The sequence below is a fragment of the Anomaloglossus baeobatrachus genome, chromosome 3 (assembly GCF_048569485.1).
Source record: "Anomaloglossus baeobatrachus isolate aAnoBae1 chromosome 3, aAnoBae1.hap1, whole genome shotgun sequence".
Taxonomy (NCBI): Eukaryota; Metazoa; Chordata; class Amphibia; order Anura; family Aromobatidae; genus Anomaloglossus; species Anomaloglossus baeobatrachus.
In genome coordinates this window covers 227,869,868-227,888,198 of record NC_134355.1, presented here as the reverse complement: position 1 = coordinate 227,888,198, position 18,331 = coordinate 227,869,868, and the positions used below count along the sequence as shown (strand labels likewise).

The following is an 18,331-nucleotide window of genomic DNA, read 5'->3' as shown; positions in this document are numbered from 1 at the left end:
GAAGGCCGCGCCGGAGGGATCTCCGCAGAGAGAAGTGACAGGTGACTCACCCGGACCGCTGCCCAGCTGTGGGGTGGCAACCCGGTGCGGAGGGGGACTCACGTGAGGCGCTGCCTGCCCTTGCGTCTCCTGTGTGAGACTCCATCTCTGCCTGGCCCCAGTGTGGGGAAGGCCACGGAGGGCTGAGTGAGGCCTGCATAAGTGCACAAACCTTCCCCCAGCCCATAGATGACACAGAGGCACCAGCGTGGGCATTACCGAGGGGGACCCCCACCTCCAGCCATTCACCTCAATGGTCGTCGGGCTCTTCCTGGCCAGGTAGCCCCCCCCAGGGCCCACATATATTGCCAGAATCTCTGCACCCTCATGCTCCGGCGGGCCCCAACCCACATCAGCCTTCTTCCCAGTGGATGGCTCTTGTTCCCTTGGGGAAGGGACCACACGTGTCCAGTGCACCACAATGGGCCTATCATGCAAATCCATATGGCCCTTACCAGATGGGACCCCCCATGGCCCCTCCAGGGGCCCCAGCGGGGGATGACAGACCAGCCTCTTTGGCAGATCTCCACTCGCTTCTTCAGACGATACCCACCAAAAATGATATAATGGCCTTGGCGAACCAGGTTGTGGTGGAGTGCACGCAGGAATTCGGACAATTCCGATCAGACCTCTCATCTCTCACCTCTAGAGTAGATGATCTCTCTTCCGCGCAAGATTCTAATACTGCTTCCATACAAGTGTTGCAAACTAAACTACAAGATCAATCCAAGCAAATGTTTTCTCTACAACAAAATATTGATGACCTGGAAAATTGAAACAGAAGAAATAATCTCTATGGAGGTGGCTTGCCCGAATCCATCGCTCCAGCGGACATTCCCTCAGTTTTGATCTCCATCTTCAACAATCTTCTCAAACGTCCACCGGGAACCAGGATCGAGCTTGATAGAGCTCACAGTGCGCTCCGTCCCATAGTTCCGGAGGACCCCAGACCAAAGGACATTGTATTCCGCATCCACTTCTATGGACTTAAAGAAGCCATCCTGCAGGCGGCTAGAAAGAAATCCAGCCTTAACCATAACGGGAAGCCGATAATGATCTTACCGGACTTGTCCGGACATACCCTGGCCCAGAGAGCGGCCCTTAAACCTCTGCTGGACTCTTTGAGAGAGAGGGGGATCCAGTTCTGGTGGGGCTTTCCCGTCTCCCCGTCGGTCCGCAGAGGTTCTATAAATCATGTCCTGCGTTCCACGGAGGACTTGTCAGCATTTTTGGCCGGACTGGACTTGCCAACTATGACTTTCCCCCTCTGGCCCGACACACTCTGCTTCGTCCTTGGCACCCACGGAAGAGCTCTGGGCCACCCAAGAATCCAACGGCCTGTGAGCAGATAACGGGCCTGCTGCAGAGGGTGGACCGGCTTGTAGATAGGAGGCACTCGCGCTCGGGTCCCCAGAGGTCTCGAGACCAGACCTGAGCGGACTACTCGTGTTCAACAGAAGGGTGACTGGTGTCTTGGGTATCCTCCTAGTGAGCCCACCCGCCTTATACCTGGGAGGAGGGATATAGGAGGTGGGAGGATCTGAGACCCCTATGCGGCCCTTGGACTGATTGGACTGAGTGATTAATGTTTCTTCTTTTTGGGTTGTTTGCTCAGAAGTTCAAGTATCAATTGTTTACTCGGATGCCGGTGTTTCATATATTATCATCCGTTTACTAGTGCGTTTTTTTCCTTTACAGGAGCGGTTCTCATGCTATGCCTTACCATTTTCTCCCCCACATAGGTCCGGAATCTCTGCCCTGCTGATTTGAGTTGGGCATGCTCCCATGGTGCGCAATTGAGCGCCTTGAGTTAAGTGCAGAGACTGTCCCCTCTGCTTGTTTATGTTTTCTTGGTTTTCTCATCTTTTGTTTCTTTTCCGCCTTTTCTTTCCTCTGCTCGCTCTAGCAACGGGCACCCCCCCCCCCCCCCCGCTGAGGCCGCGATCCGGTTTATATACAAGTGCAGAACCCCGATTATGTCACAAATGTCAAATTTGAACATCGCCTTTTTCAACGTGAAAGGTTTCAATAAGCCAGAGAAATGGGCACAGATCCTTTATCACCTCCACAAACGTAAGATACATTTAGTTTGTTTTCAGTAGACCCACTTTAAGACTAATCATTCCCCTAAGATTAAAAATAAATATTACCCGATTTGTTTTTTCTCCAATAACCCAGAGTCACGTTCGAAAGGGGGTGGCGATTGCAGTGCATAGATCGCTCCCCCATCAAATCCTGGATCTCAAAATAGATGAGGGTGCCCGTTACATTATCCTGTCTTTGTTCCTGGGTGACCATATTTTTATGGTCATTAATGCATACGCCCCTAACCAAAATCAGGATCTGTTTGTCGCCGGCCTGGTAGATACTGCCCTCCCTTTGGTGAGAGGTACGGTACTTCTGTGTGGGGATTTGAATATAACACTGCCAGTCTCTCCTATACATTTATCAAGCGGATTAGGAGGTCATTATTACATCCACAATTATTCGATGCATGGCGAATACAACACCCCTCAGAGAGAGACTATAGTTTTTATTCACACCCGCAGGATTCTTACAGCCGCCTGGACTACATCTTGGTTCAGCATGTTGCGCTGTCCTGTCTCTCATTCACGGGGATTGGAAACATCCTGTGGTCGGATCACGCCCCGGTGTTTTGCTCCATCCGTGTTCCCTCCTGGACAAGGACGATGGGGTTGTGGCGGCTGAACGAATCCTTGCTCCTGGACGAGCCCTGTGCCTCTGATATATGTGCTTCTATTTCCAATTTTAGGGCGGATCACAGGTGGGACACCACGGCACCCACTCAAGTGGGAGGCCCTCAAGTGCGTCCTACGGGGAGTATTAATTAAACATGGTGCGAGAATTAAAAGAGCGAGAGCCCAGGCTATAAAAGAAGCCCTACAGAAGGTCACAAACTTAGAACTCCTTCACAAGTGGGCACTGAGCGCTCCCACTTTGAGGGCGCTTTTGGGGGCGCGACTGGAGGTTAAGAAATTGATGGACTCAGCATACAGCCATATTATCCAAATAGGTAAAAGTCGATTCTATGAATTCAGAATAAAACAGGTAGAATGTTAGCCAATGCGATACGGGCCAAAAAGGTGACATCTCTTATATATCTTGTGTTAAATATTCTCTGGATAAGTTGGTGCATACTACACCTGATATCGCGGGCGCCTTCCACGACTATTATTCTAAGCTCTATAACCTGACCCTGCCTCCTGTGGTCCCCGAGGATGAAAGGCACTTCCCCCCCCACCCCAAAGCCTTTCCGGAACATCTCGCTCCTCTAATGCTGGAATCCTTTAACTCTATTTCGGAGGTCGCATCCTTTCCGGCTGATTCCATGTCAGATTACGGTCATCCCTAAGACAGGGAAGGACCCGAACACATGTGGGAACTACAGGCCAATTTCCTTACTTAATGTGGACCTCAAATTTTATGCCAAACTTATTGCTGACAGATTGAATCCCCTCCTACCGGATTTGATACACCCGGACCAGGTGGGCTTTGTCCCTGGAAGAGAAGCCAGGGACAACACCCTGAAAACCCTGGACATCATTCGTTATGCCCATATTAAGGAAATGCCACTCATGATCCTGTCACTGGATGCCGAAAAGGCCTTTGACAGAATATCATGGGACTCTCTCTCGCAAACCTTGCACCACTTGGAGCTGAGCCCCAACCTCACTTCTAAAATACTGGCACTCTATCGTTCCCCGTCAGCACGTATGAAAAATTAATGGTACTCTGTCCACCCCCTTTACTATACGCAATGGGACCCGACAGGGATGCCCCCTATCCCCCTTATTATACACTCTGGTGATGGAGCATCTAATGGCGGCCCTTTGGACCAACACGGACATTCGAGGAATCAAAATAGCGAATAGTGAATATAAATGTTCGGCATTTGCCGATAACCTTCTGATCTATCTTTAAAACCCTTTGTTTGGGCTCCCTGTGTTGATGTCCGAGCTGGAGCAATTTGGGAGGTGGTCCGATTTCAAAATTAATCTTGACAAATCGGAGGCGCTGAACGTGACCCTGCCCCGGAGTCCGGTTTTCCCTTCAGATGGCCCCGTGGCGACAGTATTGGTTACCTGGGTATTACTATTCCGTCTGACCTCTCCAGGCTGTTCTCCCTTAATTTCCAACAATTTGTTACTAGGCTGGAGAGGGATCTTGCGGCGTGGCATTGGGGGGTCTTGTCCTGGTTTGGCAGGGTTGGAGCCCTTAAGATGACTGTACTTCCTAGACTATTATATCTCCTGCAGATGGTTCCGGTTCATGTCCCCGCGTCGTTTTGGCGCAAAGTTCAGCAATTATTTATCCAATTTGTATGGTCCAAGGGCCGTCCTAGAATTCAGGGAGCAGTTCTGACCCGCCCGATGGACGCAGGTGGCCTGGGGCTACTGGACTGTAGAAGGTACCAGCTAGCGGCAGCCCATGCGAGGGTTCATGACCTGTTGCATGGCAGAGGCTCGAGGCTCCAAGTTATAGGTAAGAATTGTGCACGATGCATGCACCTTGTTGGTTCCAACCCTGCCTTGGACCTGGCCCTTTCTGAACAAGAACAAACTCATGGTGGTTTAAAGTGTGAGGCAGACCTTACGAACCCTGCATGCTCCCGGGGGGAAAAAATACTCTGATCCAACCACTGGGCCCGTGATGCCAATAACCGATAACCCGAAGTTCCCCATTGGTGCGTCTAATGCCCTTTTCCTGGGCGGTACCAGACAGGCCCCTTTGCGCATGCTTCATGTGGCATCCCAGGGGACGGTTCTCCCACTCACTCTTCTCTTAGGGGACCGCCCGCAGAGGCCAAGCTATCACTTTGAGTATGTACAGCTTCAGCACTTCCTTTCATCTGCTGGTCAGTCACACGAGCACACACAATCTGTGTCACCCTTCGAAAATCTATGTACCTCGGGTCCCAGCCCCAAACACGCCATTTCGAGCATTTATAAAAGTTACTGACCATCAATGATTCGGTCCACCTTCCTCCCTTTTGTAGAGCTTGGGAGAATGAGCTTGGACAGGTGTTCTCTAGAGAACAATGGGACCACTGTTAAGCGCTAACCCACAAGTCAGCGACAGCCACCAGGTCCCAGGAGACAAGTTGCAAAGTTGTCTCAAGGTGGTATAGGGTCCCCTCCTTGCTCCACAGGTGGTGTCCGGGGGTCCCAGTTGTGTGTTGGCGTTGCGGACGGCAGGAGGGCACTATGACCCATATATGGTGGTCATGTATGGTCTTGGCTGCTTTTTGGGACAGGGTCTTGAGAGCGACTCAGGAGATATCGGGGGTGGCAGTGTCCAGACGACCCGAGGCCGTTCTCCTATATATGTTCCCGCTGCCAAAAAAAATAAATATATAAACAATCGCTACTCAGGCATCTCCTTCAGGCGGCCAAGACCGTTATACCTCGCCACTGGAAGACCACCGCCTTCTGTGGAGGAATGGTTAAGTGAGGTAGACATGATTTACCGGATGGAAAGGATTCTGGCCCAATCTCGTAATGATGTGGAGATCACCGCTATGAAGTGGTTCCATTGGGAATCTTTCCTGACTAGTCCTGGTTTCTTTAACGCGAGGTAGAATGTGACACGCACTTGTGTGAACAGAGTAATATCTTCCTGAGTGCGCTTTGATTATGGGTCTTGAACTGGACGGATAGGGGTGTTCGTGGCATATCTTTCTCCTTCTCTATTTTTCTCCCTTCCTTCTTCACTCTTTCCTTTTCTCCTTTGTTCTCTTTAAGTGATTCCTGCCTCTGATGCAGTGGAAGATTGAGGGAAAAGATTATGGGACTCGGCTACATTCGGTGCGAGTCAAATGTATTTAATATGGTCACCAGAGTTGCAAGAGTACGTAATTTACTGACTATTGATTGTTATTAATGTTACCATGATGCTATTCTCTCTATTTTTGCATATCAATGACTGGAATTGCTTTTGTTATGAAAACCAATAAAATGTTAAATTTGAAGAAAAAAAAAACAAACAAAAACATTTAAAATTTGCAGCCCACCACTTTCCCACGCATTATTCAGCACATACAAATTCTAAAAGGGGAGGGGTGGCCATATTATCTTCTAACTGTCCTATACAAATCACAGGCTCTCATTGCGATCCAGAGGGTAGATATGTGATATTAGAGGGCCTTATGGGGGGGGATCCCCGCACATACTGGCTAATCTCTATGCACCCAACGAAGGTCACATATGCTTTAAGAGTGTCCTCACACTGATTGGTGGGCTGGCACCAGCATCCTTGGTGCTGGGTGGCGATTGCAATATCCCTTTCTCTGCGATATCTGATAGGCTTTCTGTGGGTGGACAATCCCCTTCAAGCATCCTGAAAAACCAGTCTCGGGACTTTCGTCACCTCATTAGATCAGAAACTCTATACGATGCATGGAGGGTGGATCATTCGAGTGAGAAGGCTTTCTCCTTTTATTCTCACATCCATCAAACGCACACCAGAATTGATTATTTTTTCATTAACTCACAGTTGTTAGGGTGCCTTGAGAGGGTGGATTTGGGCCCTATTACATGGTCAGACCATTCTCCTCTCATAGATTTTAGGAGACAATTCAAAAAGTGTAAGAAAGCAGGTTAATATACCGCGCCACACCACAGAAGCCAAAAGTTGTTAAAAGTAAATCCCTTTTTCTTTATTTTCACAGGTCTACGCGTTTCAGGGACATATCCGTCCCCTTCCTCAGGACAATGTACAGAAAATACTACAAAAGATAGTATTTTCTGTACATTGTCCTGAGGAAGGGGACGGATATGTCCCTGAAACGCGTAGACCTGTGAAAATAAAGAAAAAGGGATTTACTTTTAACAACTTTTGGCTTCTGTGGTGTGGCGCGGTATATTAACCTGCTTTCTTACACTTTTTGAATTGTCTCATCACCGCGGGACCGCTGCCTCCCACACTATCACATCGTGATTTACATGCTTTGAAAGGGGTTGTGACTGGCACAACCGAACCAGGTGAGTGAACCTGCCAGTATTCACTTCCACGTGTATACCGGGTAAGACCCTATTTGCGCCTTATCTTTCCACAGTTATCTTATCTATTAGATTTTAGGAGAGACAGTCCTCGATCTAGACCCGATCATTGGCACCTTAACAAGTCCCTGATCAAAGACCCTGACATCAAGGCCTCATTACATAAGCAGTTGTTCGAAGTTTTCCAGCTGAACTCTGGCTCGGTCTCATCAACGGCAGTACTCTGGGAAGCCCACAAGGCTGTGATGAGGGGCCATTGTATCAGGGAGGGAGGCAGGGTTAAGAAGAGGCCTACGGCCCTGCGAGATTCCTTAACGGCTCAACTCAAGCTTCAGGAGAGGAAGCTTTCAACCGCCCCTTCCTTGACTGTCCTTTGCAGAGTCATTAGTCTTAGGGAAAGGTTGAAGGACTTCGCAATTGGTAGAGCCGAAAAGTTACTAACCTTCTCTAAACAGATACTACGAAACGGGCTACAGGGCCCACACCATGCTGGCTCGTCAACTCACGGAGCGCGCTACGTCCTCCTGTCTCCAGGCTTTACGCGACGACAGGGGTACGATACATTACCATCCCACTTCAATATCTGACATCTTTCTTAACTACTACAACAAGCTGTATAATCTTCAAGTTCCTCCGAGCGGGGGCTCGTGTGGGGCTGAGGCGTTGCGGGACTATTTCTCTGCCCTTGAGCTCCCTTCGCTGCCTGATGGTGCTGCGGAGGCTCTGGGTGCGGCAATCTGGCAATCTCCATAGAAGAGTTGGAGTTGGTCCTGGAGTCTCTGCTGCACGGGAAGTCACCTGGCCCGGACGGATTCACTTATACTACAAATTGTTCGCTAAGGAGCTCCTCCAACATTTGGCCACCTTATTTAATTCTTTCTTAAACGGTAACTCTATCCCACCAATCATGCTACACTCCCATCTAATTCTTCTTCCTAAGCCGCCCAGGGATCCCCTTGACTGCCAATTATAGGCCAATAGCTCTTCTGAACTCCAACTTGAAGATGTTCACTAAGCTACTGGCAACTAGACTTAATTGTTGGTTGCCCCAACTCATGCACAAAGACCAGGTGGGTTTTGTCCCTTGCTGTCGGGGGTGGGGGCAACACCAGAAAGGTAATAGACTTGGTGGACGGAGGAAACATCAGATGCTGGTGTTGAGTCTTGATGCGGAAAAGGCTTTTGATGACCTCTCGTGGCCTTTCCTCGTCAAGACATTAGACGTCTTTGGGATCTCGGACGGATTCATTCAATCTTTAAAATCCCTGTATATCACCACAACTGCGTCTATCAAGCTCCCTCTCTACACTTCTAAGCCCTTCACCATCTCTAACGGCACCAGGCAGGGGTGTCCTTTGTCCCCCCTCCTTTTTGCGTTGTGCATTGAGCCCCTGGCGACTTCGGTTCGGCGTAATCCAGATATCTCAGGGATTCTTGTTGGAAGTAAATCATTTAAGATCTCGCTTTTTGTCGACGATTTACTCCTTACACTTACTAATTTACATGTGTCCCTCAAAAAACCTCTTGCGCACCCTGGGTGGATATGGGAACCTTTCGGGGTATAAAATGAACTCCAGTAAAACAGAGGCAATGCCATTGAATCTTGATTCGGCAGTGCTAGACTACCTGCGATTGAATTTCAAATTCCGTTGGAAAATGGAAGCGGTCAGGTATCTGGGGGTTAACATGACATCTTCTTATGACTCCCTCTATAGTCCCAACTTGCCTCCCCTTTTCCGTGAACTGAAAGCCCTTCTGAGTAAATTAATGCCCCTCCCCCTCTCTAGGATGGGGCGCATTGCGGCAGTCAAGATGAGCTTGCTACCCAAGTTACTATATTTTTTTTAAAACCCTTTCGGTCAGGGTTCCGGTGAGGGAATTGAAGGCCCTCCAAGCAGCTATCCTTAGGTTCATTTGGAGTGGAGCAATAGGTGTCACAGAGTAGCTAGGGAGGTGCTGACAGTGCATAGGAGTAGGGGTGGGCTGTCTGTCCCAGACATTCTAAGATACTATTGGGCTACCCACCTTAGGAGGATCCCTTGCTGGGTGACCCTTTGGGCATACAAGTGGACCGACCTAGAGAAACTTTGGCTGGCACCCATACATCCAAATGCGCTCTTATGGCCCCCAGCCCGATACGACACTCCCCCCCCCCCCCCTTCTCCTGGGTCCTATGCAGTTCACTAGGGACCTTTGGTCATCCTGTATGAGATTTCCACTGGCGTCCCCTTGCTCCCCTTTGGTGTCCTTCATCTATCAACCTTTGCTCCCAAGCAGTCTAGAATTAGGTATGGTGCATCCCAGGCTCAAGGCGGGCCTGTTCAAATTCGCAGATATCATAGATTGAAACACAATGCAGATCCACTCTTTCGAGTTTCTCAAGGACAAATTCTCCCTTACTAACCGAGAGTTCTTCCAATACCTGCAGATCAGAGACTTGGCTGGCTCTTTGTTCGGCAGGTCAGGGGCCTCCATCCCCACAGAATTTGAGAAAATTTGTAGGAGGGGTACTGACACCAGGGGTCTGATCTCGAAAATCTGTTTTTATCGGAACCACAGGGCGGGTCCAGAGGGAAATGGGAATCTCTTGTGGGAAGGCACATTCTTCCTCAAGCGTGGGTAGTAATATGGAGTAACGCTGCCAAGACATTAATATGCACTTTATATAAAGAAAGCATCTACAAAATACTGATGTTCTGGTATCACACTCTGGACTTCCTCCATAGCTTGGACCCCTTCATCCCCGCCTGTTGCTGGAGGTGCGGGGGATGGGGGGGGCACTGACAATACTTCTCACATATTCTGGTCCTGCCCGAAGATAACCCCTTTCTGGGAGCTGGTCAATGAGCTAATCCACAAAGTTTTGTACACCGAGGTACACCTCAATCCCCTGATTTATATTATGGGTCTTGGGGTTAGGGGCATGGGAAGGGTGGCCTCCAAGCTTCTGTCCCACATCCTCACAGCGACCCCATGCCTAATTGCAAGGAACTGGAGGCAGTCAGGGACACAGTCTCTCCAGATCCTCAGGAACAGAATATTGGACGTCAGACGTATGGAGCACCTCACGGAATTACTAAACGCCACAGTGGAACACTTTCAGGCGGTTTGGTCACCTTGGGACTATTATGTGGATGGTGAAGGCCTATAGGGCTAAGTCCCAATGGTTCTACAAATTACACTCTGCTTTCTGACCCTCCCTTTTTTTTTTCCCTCTTCATTCTCCCCTACCAGTCTCCTTAATTTCCCCTTCTTGTCTTGTCAGTGTACGTCTAGGTTCGTTGTTAATTTGTTTATGATCATTATAATTTGTATGGTAACCCTCAGGCCATAGCGGCTATATACCTCAGATTTGAGCATTGCGCCAGGTTCTCCACATTTCTTTGCGGGGTAGGCGTTACGGCAAAGATAAGTTACTAAATTAGTTTTGTAAATTCTTATATAGTCATTGTTATGATTGGGTGCATTTGTAACGAGGATGTGATTTTTTTACTCTTTCTATGCAAAACGTTAATAAAAATCTTAAAGTTAAAAATAAAAAAAAAATTTGATGAAAAAAAATGGTAAAGATAAATAAAATAAAAGTGTCTTGTGACGCCACCTACGGTTCCCGGTACTATTACCGGCGCTGCTTGCAGACCTCTGGGTGATAAAGCAGCTAGTTTGTTGCGCTCCCCATAGGTGGAGCAATGTCTCGGAGCCCTTGGGAAGGATCAAGATTTTATACACAGGGAGGCAGCTTACCACACGATTCTAGACACCGAACTCTTCAAGGCCTCTGATGTGCGGCTCCCCATGTTCAGGCAAACGAAGTCCATAGTGAGAGCTGTATGTTCGATAACAATAACTGTCACACACACACCAGGTTTTCCTTTCGGTACCTTTACTGATGTTGTTGGCAAAGTTAAGTCCTGGGTACAATCCGAATGGCCAGGTGCCAGTTAGGATTTCCACTAATAATTTGTGCGTTATGAGGCCTCCTTGTTACTGTATGTTTGTTTAAGTTCTGGGCTGTCTAAAACCTGGCCCTGAACTCTCCTATATCTCTCACTTGTATAGCAGGCGATGAGAACCGTTCTCCTGGGCACCACTAACTCCGCTGCGGATCCTGGCTCTATTGATAGCGGTGCTACAAGTGTTCTTGCGCCAGGAGACCGAAGTCCCCTTCGCTCTCCGGTCTTTTCTGCTGGGCCTGACTGAACCCGTGCAGACTCGGACTCCGGTATCCGGGTTGCTTCTTCTGGTGTGAACCGAACTGGTCCCTCCGCCCCTTTTCTGTATTGCCTCACCTCCGACCCTCACACAGGATCTCTCACACATCATTCGACTGACTCTGCCAACTGTCTCTTTTGACTCGCTCTGACTGAAGCCAACTGGCTCTGACTAGAACTAACTGGCTTCCCGCCCACTCACCTCAGACACCTGACCCACTAAGCTCCACCCTCAGGCTGGTTTCAGCGACAGTGCTCACCACTATACAAGTTCAGCTGCACTAGACCCTAACCACGGTTTAATGGAGTGTTGTGATGAGTCTGTCTGTGTCCGTGTGTCATGTGAATTCTCCTAATGTGGAACTCCCTTCCTGCACCTACCAGGTTTTAGTGTGGCTACTTAACCATAGGGTGCCACATTTATATATTTTTTTCAGATATGCCTCATTTTTGCATTAACAAAGCGGATAGCTTTTGCTACATGTATGGAGTCACAAAGGTGAAATTTGACTACCATGATAAGGAAAGCCTACAACCTGTACTTTGGCTACAGAATAGGACATCTAGACGAGAGTTGGGCTCCACACCTATGCTGCGATAGAGGGGCAGCACATTTTACCCAGTGGTTACATGTGTAGGAGAGACATCCTGTTAATTTTGTGCTGCAGACAATCATGCAGATGATGGGCTATCCGGTAGCATAAATAGAGAGCAAAAGAGAGAGGTGTTCAATTGCTGCGCCAAAAGATCACTTCAGTAGATGTTCAGATTAATGTCACTTTATTGTCATATAGGTCGACGCGTTTCTGGAGCATCTGCCCCCTTCATCAGGACCATCAAGAACAGGAATAACATCAAATCTGTCCCAGTCGGACAAAAACATACATTATATAGTCTTCATGACGTCATCAGACCATCCCTCAAAAGAAAAAAAACAGGCGGGAAACACAGCCACGCTGTCAAGCGTGACGTACTACATCTCAAATATGCAGATGCAAGAGAACTCACATGTGTACCCCATCAGAGGGTCGTTCCGATGTGGCCACACCACCACCATATAAAAAAATAAAAAATGATAAAAAAATATATGTTTAAATAGAAACCCTTGTAAAATGTATTTGTGAACAAATCATTCAATAGGTCTACAGCTTACGATTTTATGTACAAAACCGTATACACCACATATTTTGTATATCTGGAATAGATGTAATAGAACAAGGTAGAGAAGTGCACGAACCCTGGAAACTCTCAGCTTGTCAATCCCACTTAAACCGGGATATAACAGCATGAGCTCATGCTGCCACCCGAGAGTGTGTATCACTTTCATTTAAACCACGTCCCATGTAGGGAGAATATGTGCTGTGAAACTGTATAGAGAAACATGAAACTAAAAAAGCCCGCTTCAAATCGGCAAAACCAACCAGGGTTCACGAGAGGACAGAAGCGTGGGAAAAAATAGAAGACGCATGCGTCAGCGGTGTGGATCCAGACCCATCTAAGGTTCACTGGAGGGCATGAGCGTGGGAAAAAAACTTTGTGCGCATGCGTTAGAGTATAGAATAAGAAAACCCTTATACCCATCGTGGGAACCCGAACTTGCAGAATGAATTAGTGTAAAGGGGTACCCGCATGTTCCCAGGATCCCAAAAAAATCATTAATACTGCACAGTAAAAAAGTGCGTTAACCCCCGTGTCTACCTGAATAACTATTGTGAATAGAAAGTGTAAACGGACAAGGATACCAAAATCTTATGTGCACAAATAGTCCATAGTGAAATAGAGAAAAAGGCAATCACCAGTAGCCATATTAAAGGCACCTATAAATCTTTAGAAAGTTCTCACTAATGGAGAAGAACATCCCGAAAATAGGGAAGATATGCCGAAAAAAAATATACCGAAAAAAATATATATATACATGCAGAAGAAGGTATGTGCGGATACAAGGATCCATCCAGAATATACTTTCCAATATACAGACTGATCCCAATCAAAGGGTATACAACTAAAAAAACACACATGTCCTGATGTCCCAGGTAACCCCTTCTAACACGGGGAACGCTAAGAACACGTACCAATATAATCTCATAATATAAATACACATATTTATATTATGAGATTATATTGGTACGTGTTCTTAGCGTTCCCAGTGTTAGAAGGGGTTACCTGGGACATCAGGACATGTGTGTTTTTTTAGTTGTATACCCTTTGATTGGGATCAGTCTGTATATTGGAAAGTATATTCTGGATGGGTCCTTGTATCCGCACATACCTTCTTCTGCATGTATATATATATTTTTTTCGGTATATTTTTTTCGGCATATCTTCCCTATTTTCGGGATGATCTTCTCCATTAGTGAGAACTTTCTAAAGATTTATAGGTGCCTTTAATATGGCTACTGGTGATTGCCTTTTTCTCTATTTCACTATGGACTATTTGTGCACATAAGATTTTGGTATCCTTGTCCGTTTACACTTTTTTCTATTCACAATAGTTATTCAGGTAGACACGGGGGTTAACGCACTTTTTTACTGTGCAGTATTAATGATTTTTTTGGGATCCTGGGAACATACGGGTACCCCTTTACACTAATTCATTCTGCAAGTTCGGGTTCCCACGATGGGTATAAGGGTTTTCTTATTCTATACTCTAACGCATGCGCACAAAGTTTTTTCCCACGCTCATGCCCTCCAGTGAACCTTAGATGGGTCTGGATCCACACCGCTGACGCATGCGTCTTCTATTTTTTCCCACGCTTCTGTCCTCTCGTGAACCCTGGTTGGTTTTGCCGATTTGAAGCGGGCTTTTTTAGTTTCATGTTTCTCTATACAGTTTCACAGCACATAGTCTCCCTACATGGGACGTGGTTTAAATGAAAGTGATACACACTCTCGGGTGGCAGCATGAGCTCATGCTGTTATATCCCGGTTTAAGTGGGATTGACAAGCTGAGAGTTTCCAGGGTTCGTGCACTTCTCTACCTTGTTCTATTACATCTATTCCAGATATACAAAATATGTGGTGTATACGGTTTTGTACATAAAATCGTAAGCTGTAGACCTATTGAATGATTTGTTCACAAATACATTTTACAAGGGTTTCTATTTAAACATATATTTTATCATTTTTTATTTTTTTATATGGTGGTGGTGTGGCCACATCGGAACGACCCTCTGATGGGGTACACATGTGAGTTCTCTTGCATCTGCATATTTGAGATGTAGTACGTCACGCTTGACAGCGTGGCTGTGTTTCCCGCCTGTTTTTTCTTTTGAGGGATGGTCTGATGACGTCATGAAGACTATATAATGTATGTTTTTGTCCGACTGGGACAGATTTGATGTTATTCCTGTTCTTGATGGTCCTGATGAAGGGGGCAGATGCTCCAGAAACGCGTCGACCTATATGACAATAAAGTGACATTAATCTAAACATATACTGAAGTGATCTTTTGGCGCAGCAATTGAACAACTCTCTCTTTTGCTCTCTGTTATCTGCTGTTTACGGGTGGCTGCAGCCTTGGATCTACATCATATGCGTTCATAGTAGTTGTGACTTTCACAACTACATTTGGTGAGTATTCTTACTCCCCCCTCCTCACCCCATACATATTGGGGTAAAACCCTATTTGCGCTTGTTTTTTCCACAGTCTTTATCCACGCGGTATGCATAAATGAAAGGTTGTCTTTATTCTATCGACGCATCTAGATATCCACTGGCTACATTCTCAACATCTCGGACACATATTGATATACACAAATCAACAGCAGAATAAATAAAGATTTGAAAAAAGGGCGCTAACAGGTCATGTGCACTGAAGCGTCCAACTGTCACTTACAGAGGGATAAAAGGATTTGGAAGAGAAGAAATGCCATTATAAGGAGGAAAATAAATTAGAAAATATAGCAGAATCAAACAAAAGTGAAATAAAGTATTTTAAAAAATATAACGTGCAGAAAAAAAGGATTATAAAACCAGTATGGATTAGAACTCATCTAGTGATTATAATAGAGTGAGACGTGAAAGGGATAAAACTAAATTGCATAAAGCATCTCCCCAAAGATTAGAACCCATGAATTTTCGGTGATAGCACAGAGGTATAGTACCACTCTTTTTATCTGCTAGATTACAAATAATTAGTGTTGGAATAAAGAGTGCAAGAAAATTAAATGTATTTAAAAATGGATAAAAAAGGTGTAAGTAGAAAAAAAAAAAAGTCACACTTATGTATTGATGTACATGATTAAAACTTTATTTGGAAGACAGATTTTCTGTCACACACCCAGAAAGAGGCCTCCACAAATGCGCCCAGAAAGAGGCCCATTCACAGCTCTGCTTCTATTTTGCTACAGGACATTAATAGGAGCTCTAGTTGCTATAAATAATGTAATAAGACAGCATATGTGTCAGTTAATATGATTTCAGTAGTGAGAGGGGGAATGGAAGAGAGGGAGAAAAACAGAGAGTGAGAAAAGGAAAGAGGGGCCGGGGCCACACGGGGACTATTGCGATCCTTGCATGACACTCGGCTCGCGCTGGCAGCACAGCAGGAGCCAAGTGTCATGCAAGTGTCACTGTGACTCAGGTCCGCTCATGCGATCGGACCTCAGCTGCGGGGAAGAGGGGGGCGAGGGAGGGATTTATCTCCCACTCTCCTCCGTTGCCGGCTATTGCCATTCTCGCAATGCACTCGCGGCACACCGGTGTACCGCGAGTGCAGTGCGATCTTTCTCTCGCCCCATAGACTTGAATGGGTGCGAGAAAAAAAGTCTCTCATTACAATCGCAGCATGCTGCAATTGTTTTCTCAGTTCGATCGGGGCCAAGAAAATAAATCGCTCATGGGTGCTGACAAGTTAATATTGGTCCGAGTGGAATGAGATGTTTTATCGCACTCGACTCGGTCTGATCTTCATGCCGTGTGTCTTAGGCCTTAGACAGAGACTTAGTTACTATCCCAGGTTAACATTTGTGCCCCCTCTGTGGTGACAAAATTGGTTGCCTCTTACTTTGTTTGCAGTGCGGATCTACAAAGTACTGCTGCTTTCTGTGTGAGCGAGATAGTCGTGCAAGACAATATCACTACAATAAGAGACTGGCCTCTGACATTCACTTCTGCTTGGGAGTAAAACTGTCCTGCATCCAGCACTTGTTGGCCTACATAAGATTTTGCTATCACCATTGCATATCAAGTTGAGCCTAATGAATAACTTTGTAAAGGCAATGGATAAAAATGCAAAAGCATTCAAGTATCTCATTAATACATTTCCAAGGCTGAGGAGTCAAGAAAGGATTCCTTTAGTAGACTTCAGATTCGTAAGCTTCTTCAAAATGAAGCGTTTCCCCATTTGTTGCAGCACAAGGAAAAGGCTGAATGGTTAGCATTCACATTAGTGGTAATTAATTTTTGGCCAAACTCAAGAGCCAATAGCTATGCAGAGATGGTGGAAAATCTCAAAGCATAAGGATCTTGGCTGTAACACATCGCTTATTACATTTACAACTAGACTTTTCTCCCACCAAACTGCAGAGCAGTAAGCAACGAGCAAGGTGAGAGATTTCACCAAAATTTTTGTGCTGTGGAGGAAAGATAGAGGAAAATGGAATCCATCAATGCTTTCAGAATACTGTTGGACAATTGTAAAAGATGATTGATGCAGGAGTAGAAGAGACGAGCAAAAAGATGTCACTGATTGAGGACCACATTTTGTACTGCAATTTCTGTAACTGTTTTTAATTGGCAATAGTGTTCAGACATGTTTTAGTCATTTGAATTGTTGCCAAGTTTGTTCTCAGAGTATCAGAAAACTGGCATAACAAAATATTCTGCATCTCTATATCTACAAAAATAATAATGTTTCAAAGTTCTGAAACATTTATGCATTCATTATATGTAGTAGTAAAAGGAAAACTCTGACATCATAGAACCAAGAGTCAACTAAAAATTTTCATTGTCAGATTTAAATTCAGGAGGTCAAAATCATTAAGAAATGGCTCATTTCATAACTGAACCAGAGAACTTTTGTAAATATATAGAAAAGTGTAATTAAATGTATTAGTGATGTTACTGAGATTACACTCTACAGTATTTGTGCAAGGAACAAATAACTTACAAATTTGAAGAAATATGTATGCAAGCGAAACGTAAGGTATATGCAGCAAAAACTATTCTCAAAAGAAGGCAGCCACATGAAAACATGTATGCATATATACATATCACTATTCACGTAAAAATCTCAGTGTTAGTTTTTCTTGCTTACCTCAAATGCCATGAATCATCCATGCAGTACATGCGCATAACCAAAAGGACAGATATGAACACGAGAGTGTGCTGCAAACGAAACTCCATATCGCAAAGCCTTTATAAAAAAAAACAAAAAAAAACAAGATAAAAACATACAAAAGTGTGCATAACTGATCCTTTCAGAATTTTATGGTGCAATTACGTTGAATAGTAACACGAAAAAATGATTTTGAAATGTTATTCCATTTTGTATTTTTATAGAAGCACCTATAAAGAGCTATATGGGGTTTAATTGATGGCAAACACCATCAGTTTGCACGTGTTACAGTGGATGCCTCTTTTTGTTAAAGGGAACCTGTCACCAGGTTTGGTGACTAAGCTGCGGCAACCACCAGTGGGTTCTAGAATTCTAGCGTTCTAGAATACTGTATATAAGAACCCAGGCCACTATATAGAACATAAAAATCACTTTATAATATAATACCTACGGGGCGGTGGAAACTGGTCAGATGGGCGTCTCCGTTCTCGGCAATCTTTGTCCTTCTTCTGAAGCCTGGGTGCATGACGTCTCCTATGTCATCCACACTAGCCGGTATTGAAGTTCTGTACAGGCGCACTTTGATGTGCCCTGAGCAGGAAAGATCAAAGTATTGTAGTGCACCTGCGCAGGACCTCAATGCCAGCTAGTGTGGATGACGTAGGAAGAGTCATGCTCCCAGGCTTCAGAATAAGGAGGACAAAGATGGCCGAAAGAGGAGGCGCCGGTATCGGAGACACCCATCTGACTTGTCTGCACAACCCCTTAGCTGAATATTATAAAGT

At 45.7% G+C, this 18,331-nt stretch overlaps 1 protein-coding gene across 1 annotated transcript in view; it reads right to left on the bottom strand.

Annotated features, from left to right (window-relative positions):
* RNASET2 (ribonuclease T2) overlaps positions 1-18,331 on the bottom strand; it is a 422,090-nt gene that overhangs the window by 339,138 nt on the left and 64,621 nt on the right. Inside the window, exon 2 of the mRNA XM_075339751.1 lies at positions 17,526-17,624. Within this exon, the coding sequence (XP_075195866.1) occupies positions 17,526-17,614 (89 nt within the window). The 5' untranslated portion in view covers positions 17,615-17,624. The remainder of the gene's footprint in view (positions 1-17,525; positions 17,625-18,331) is intronic.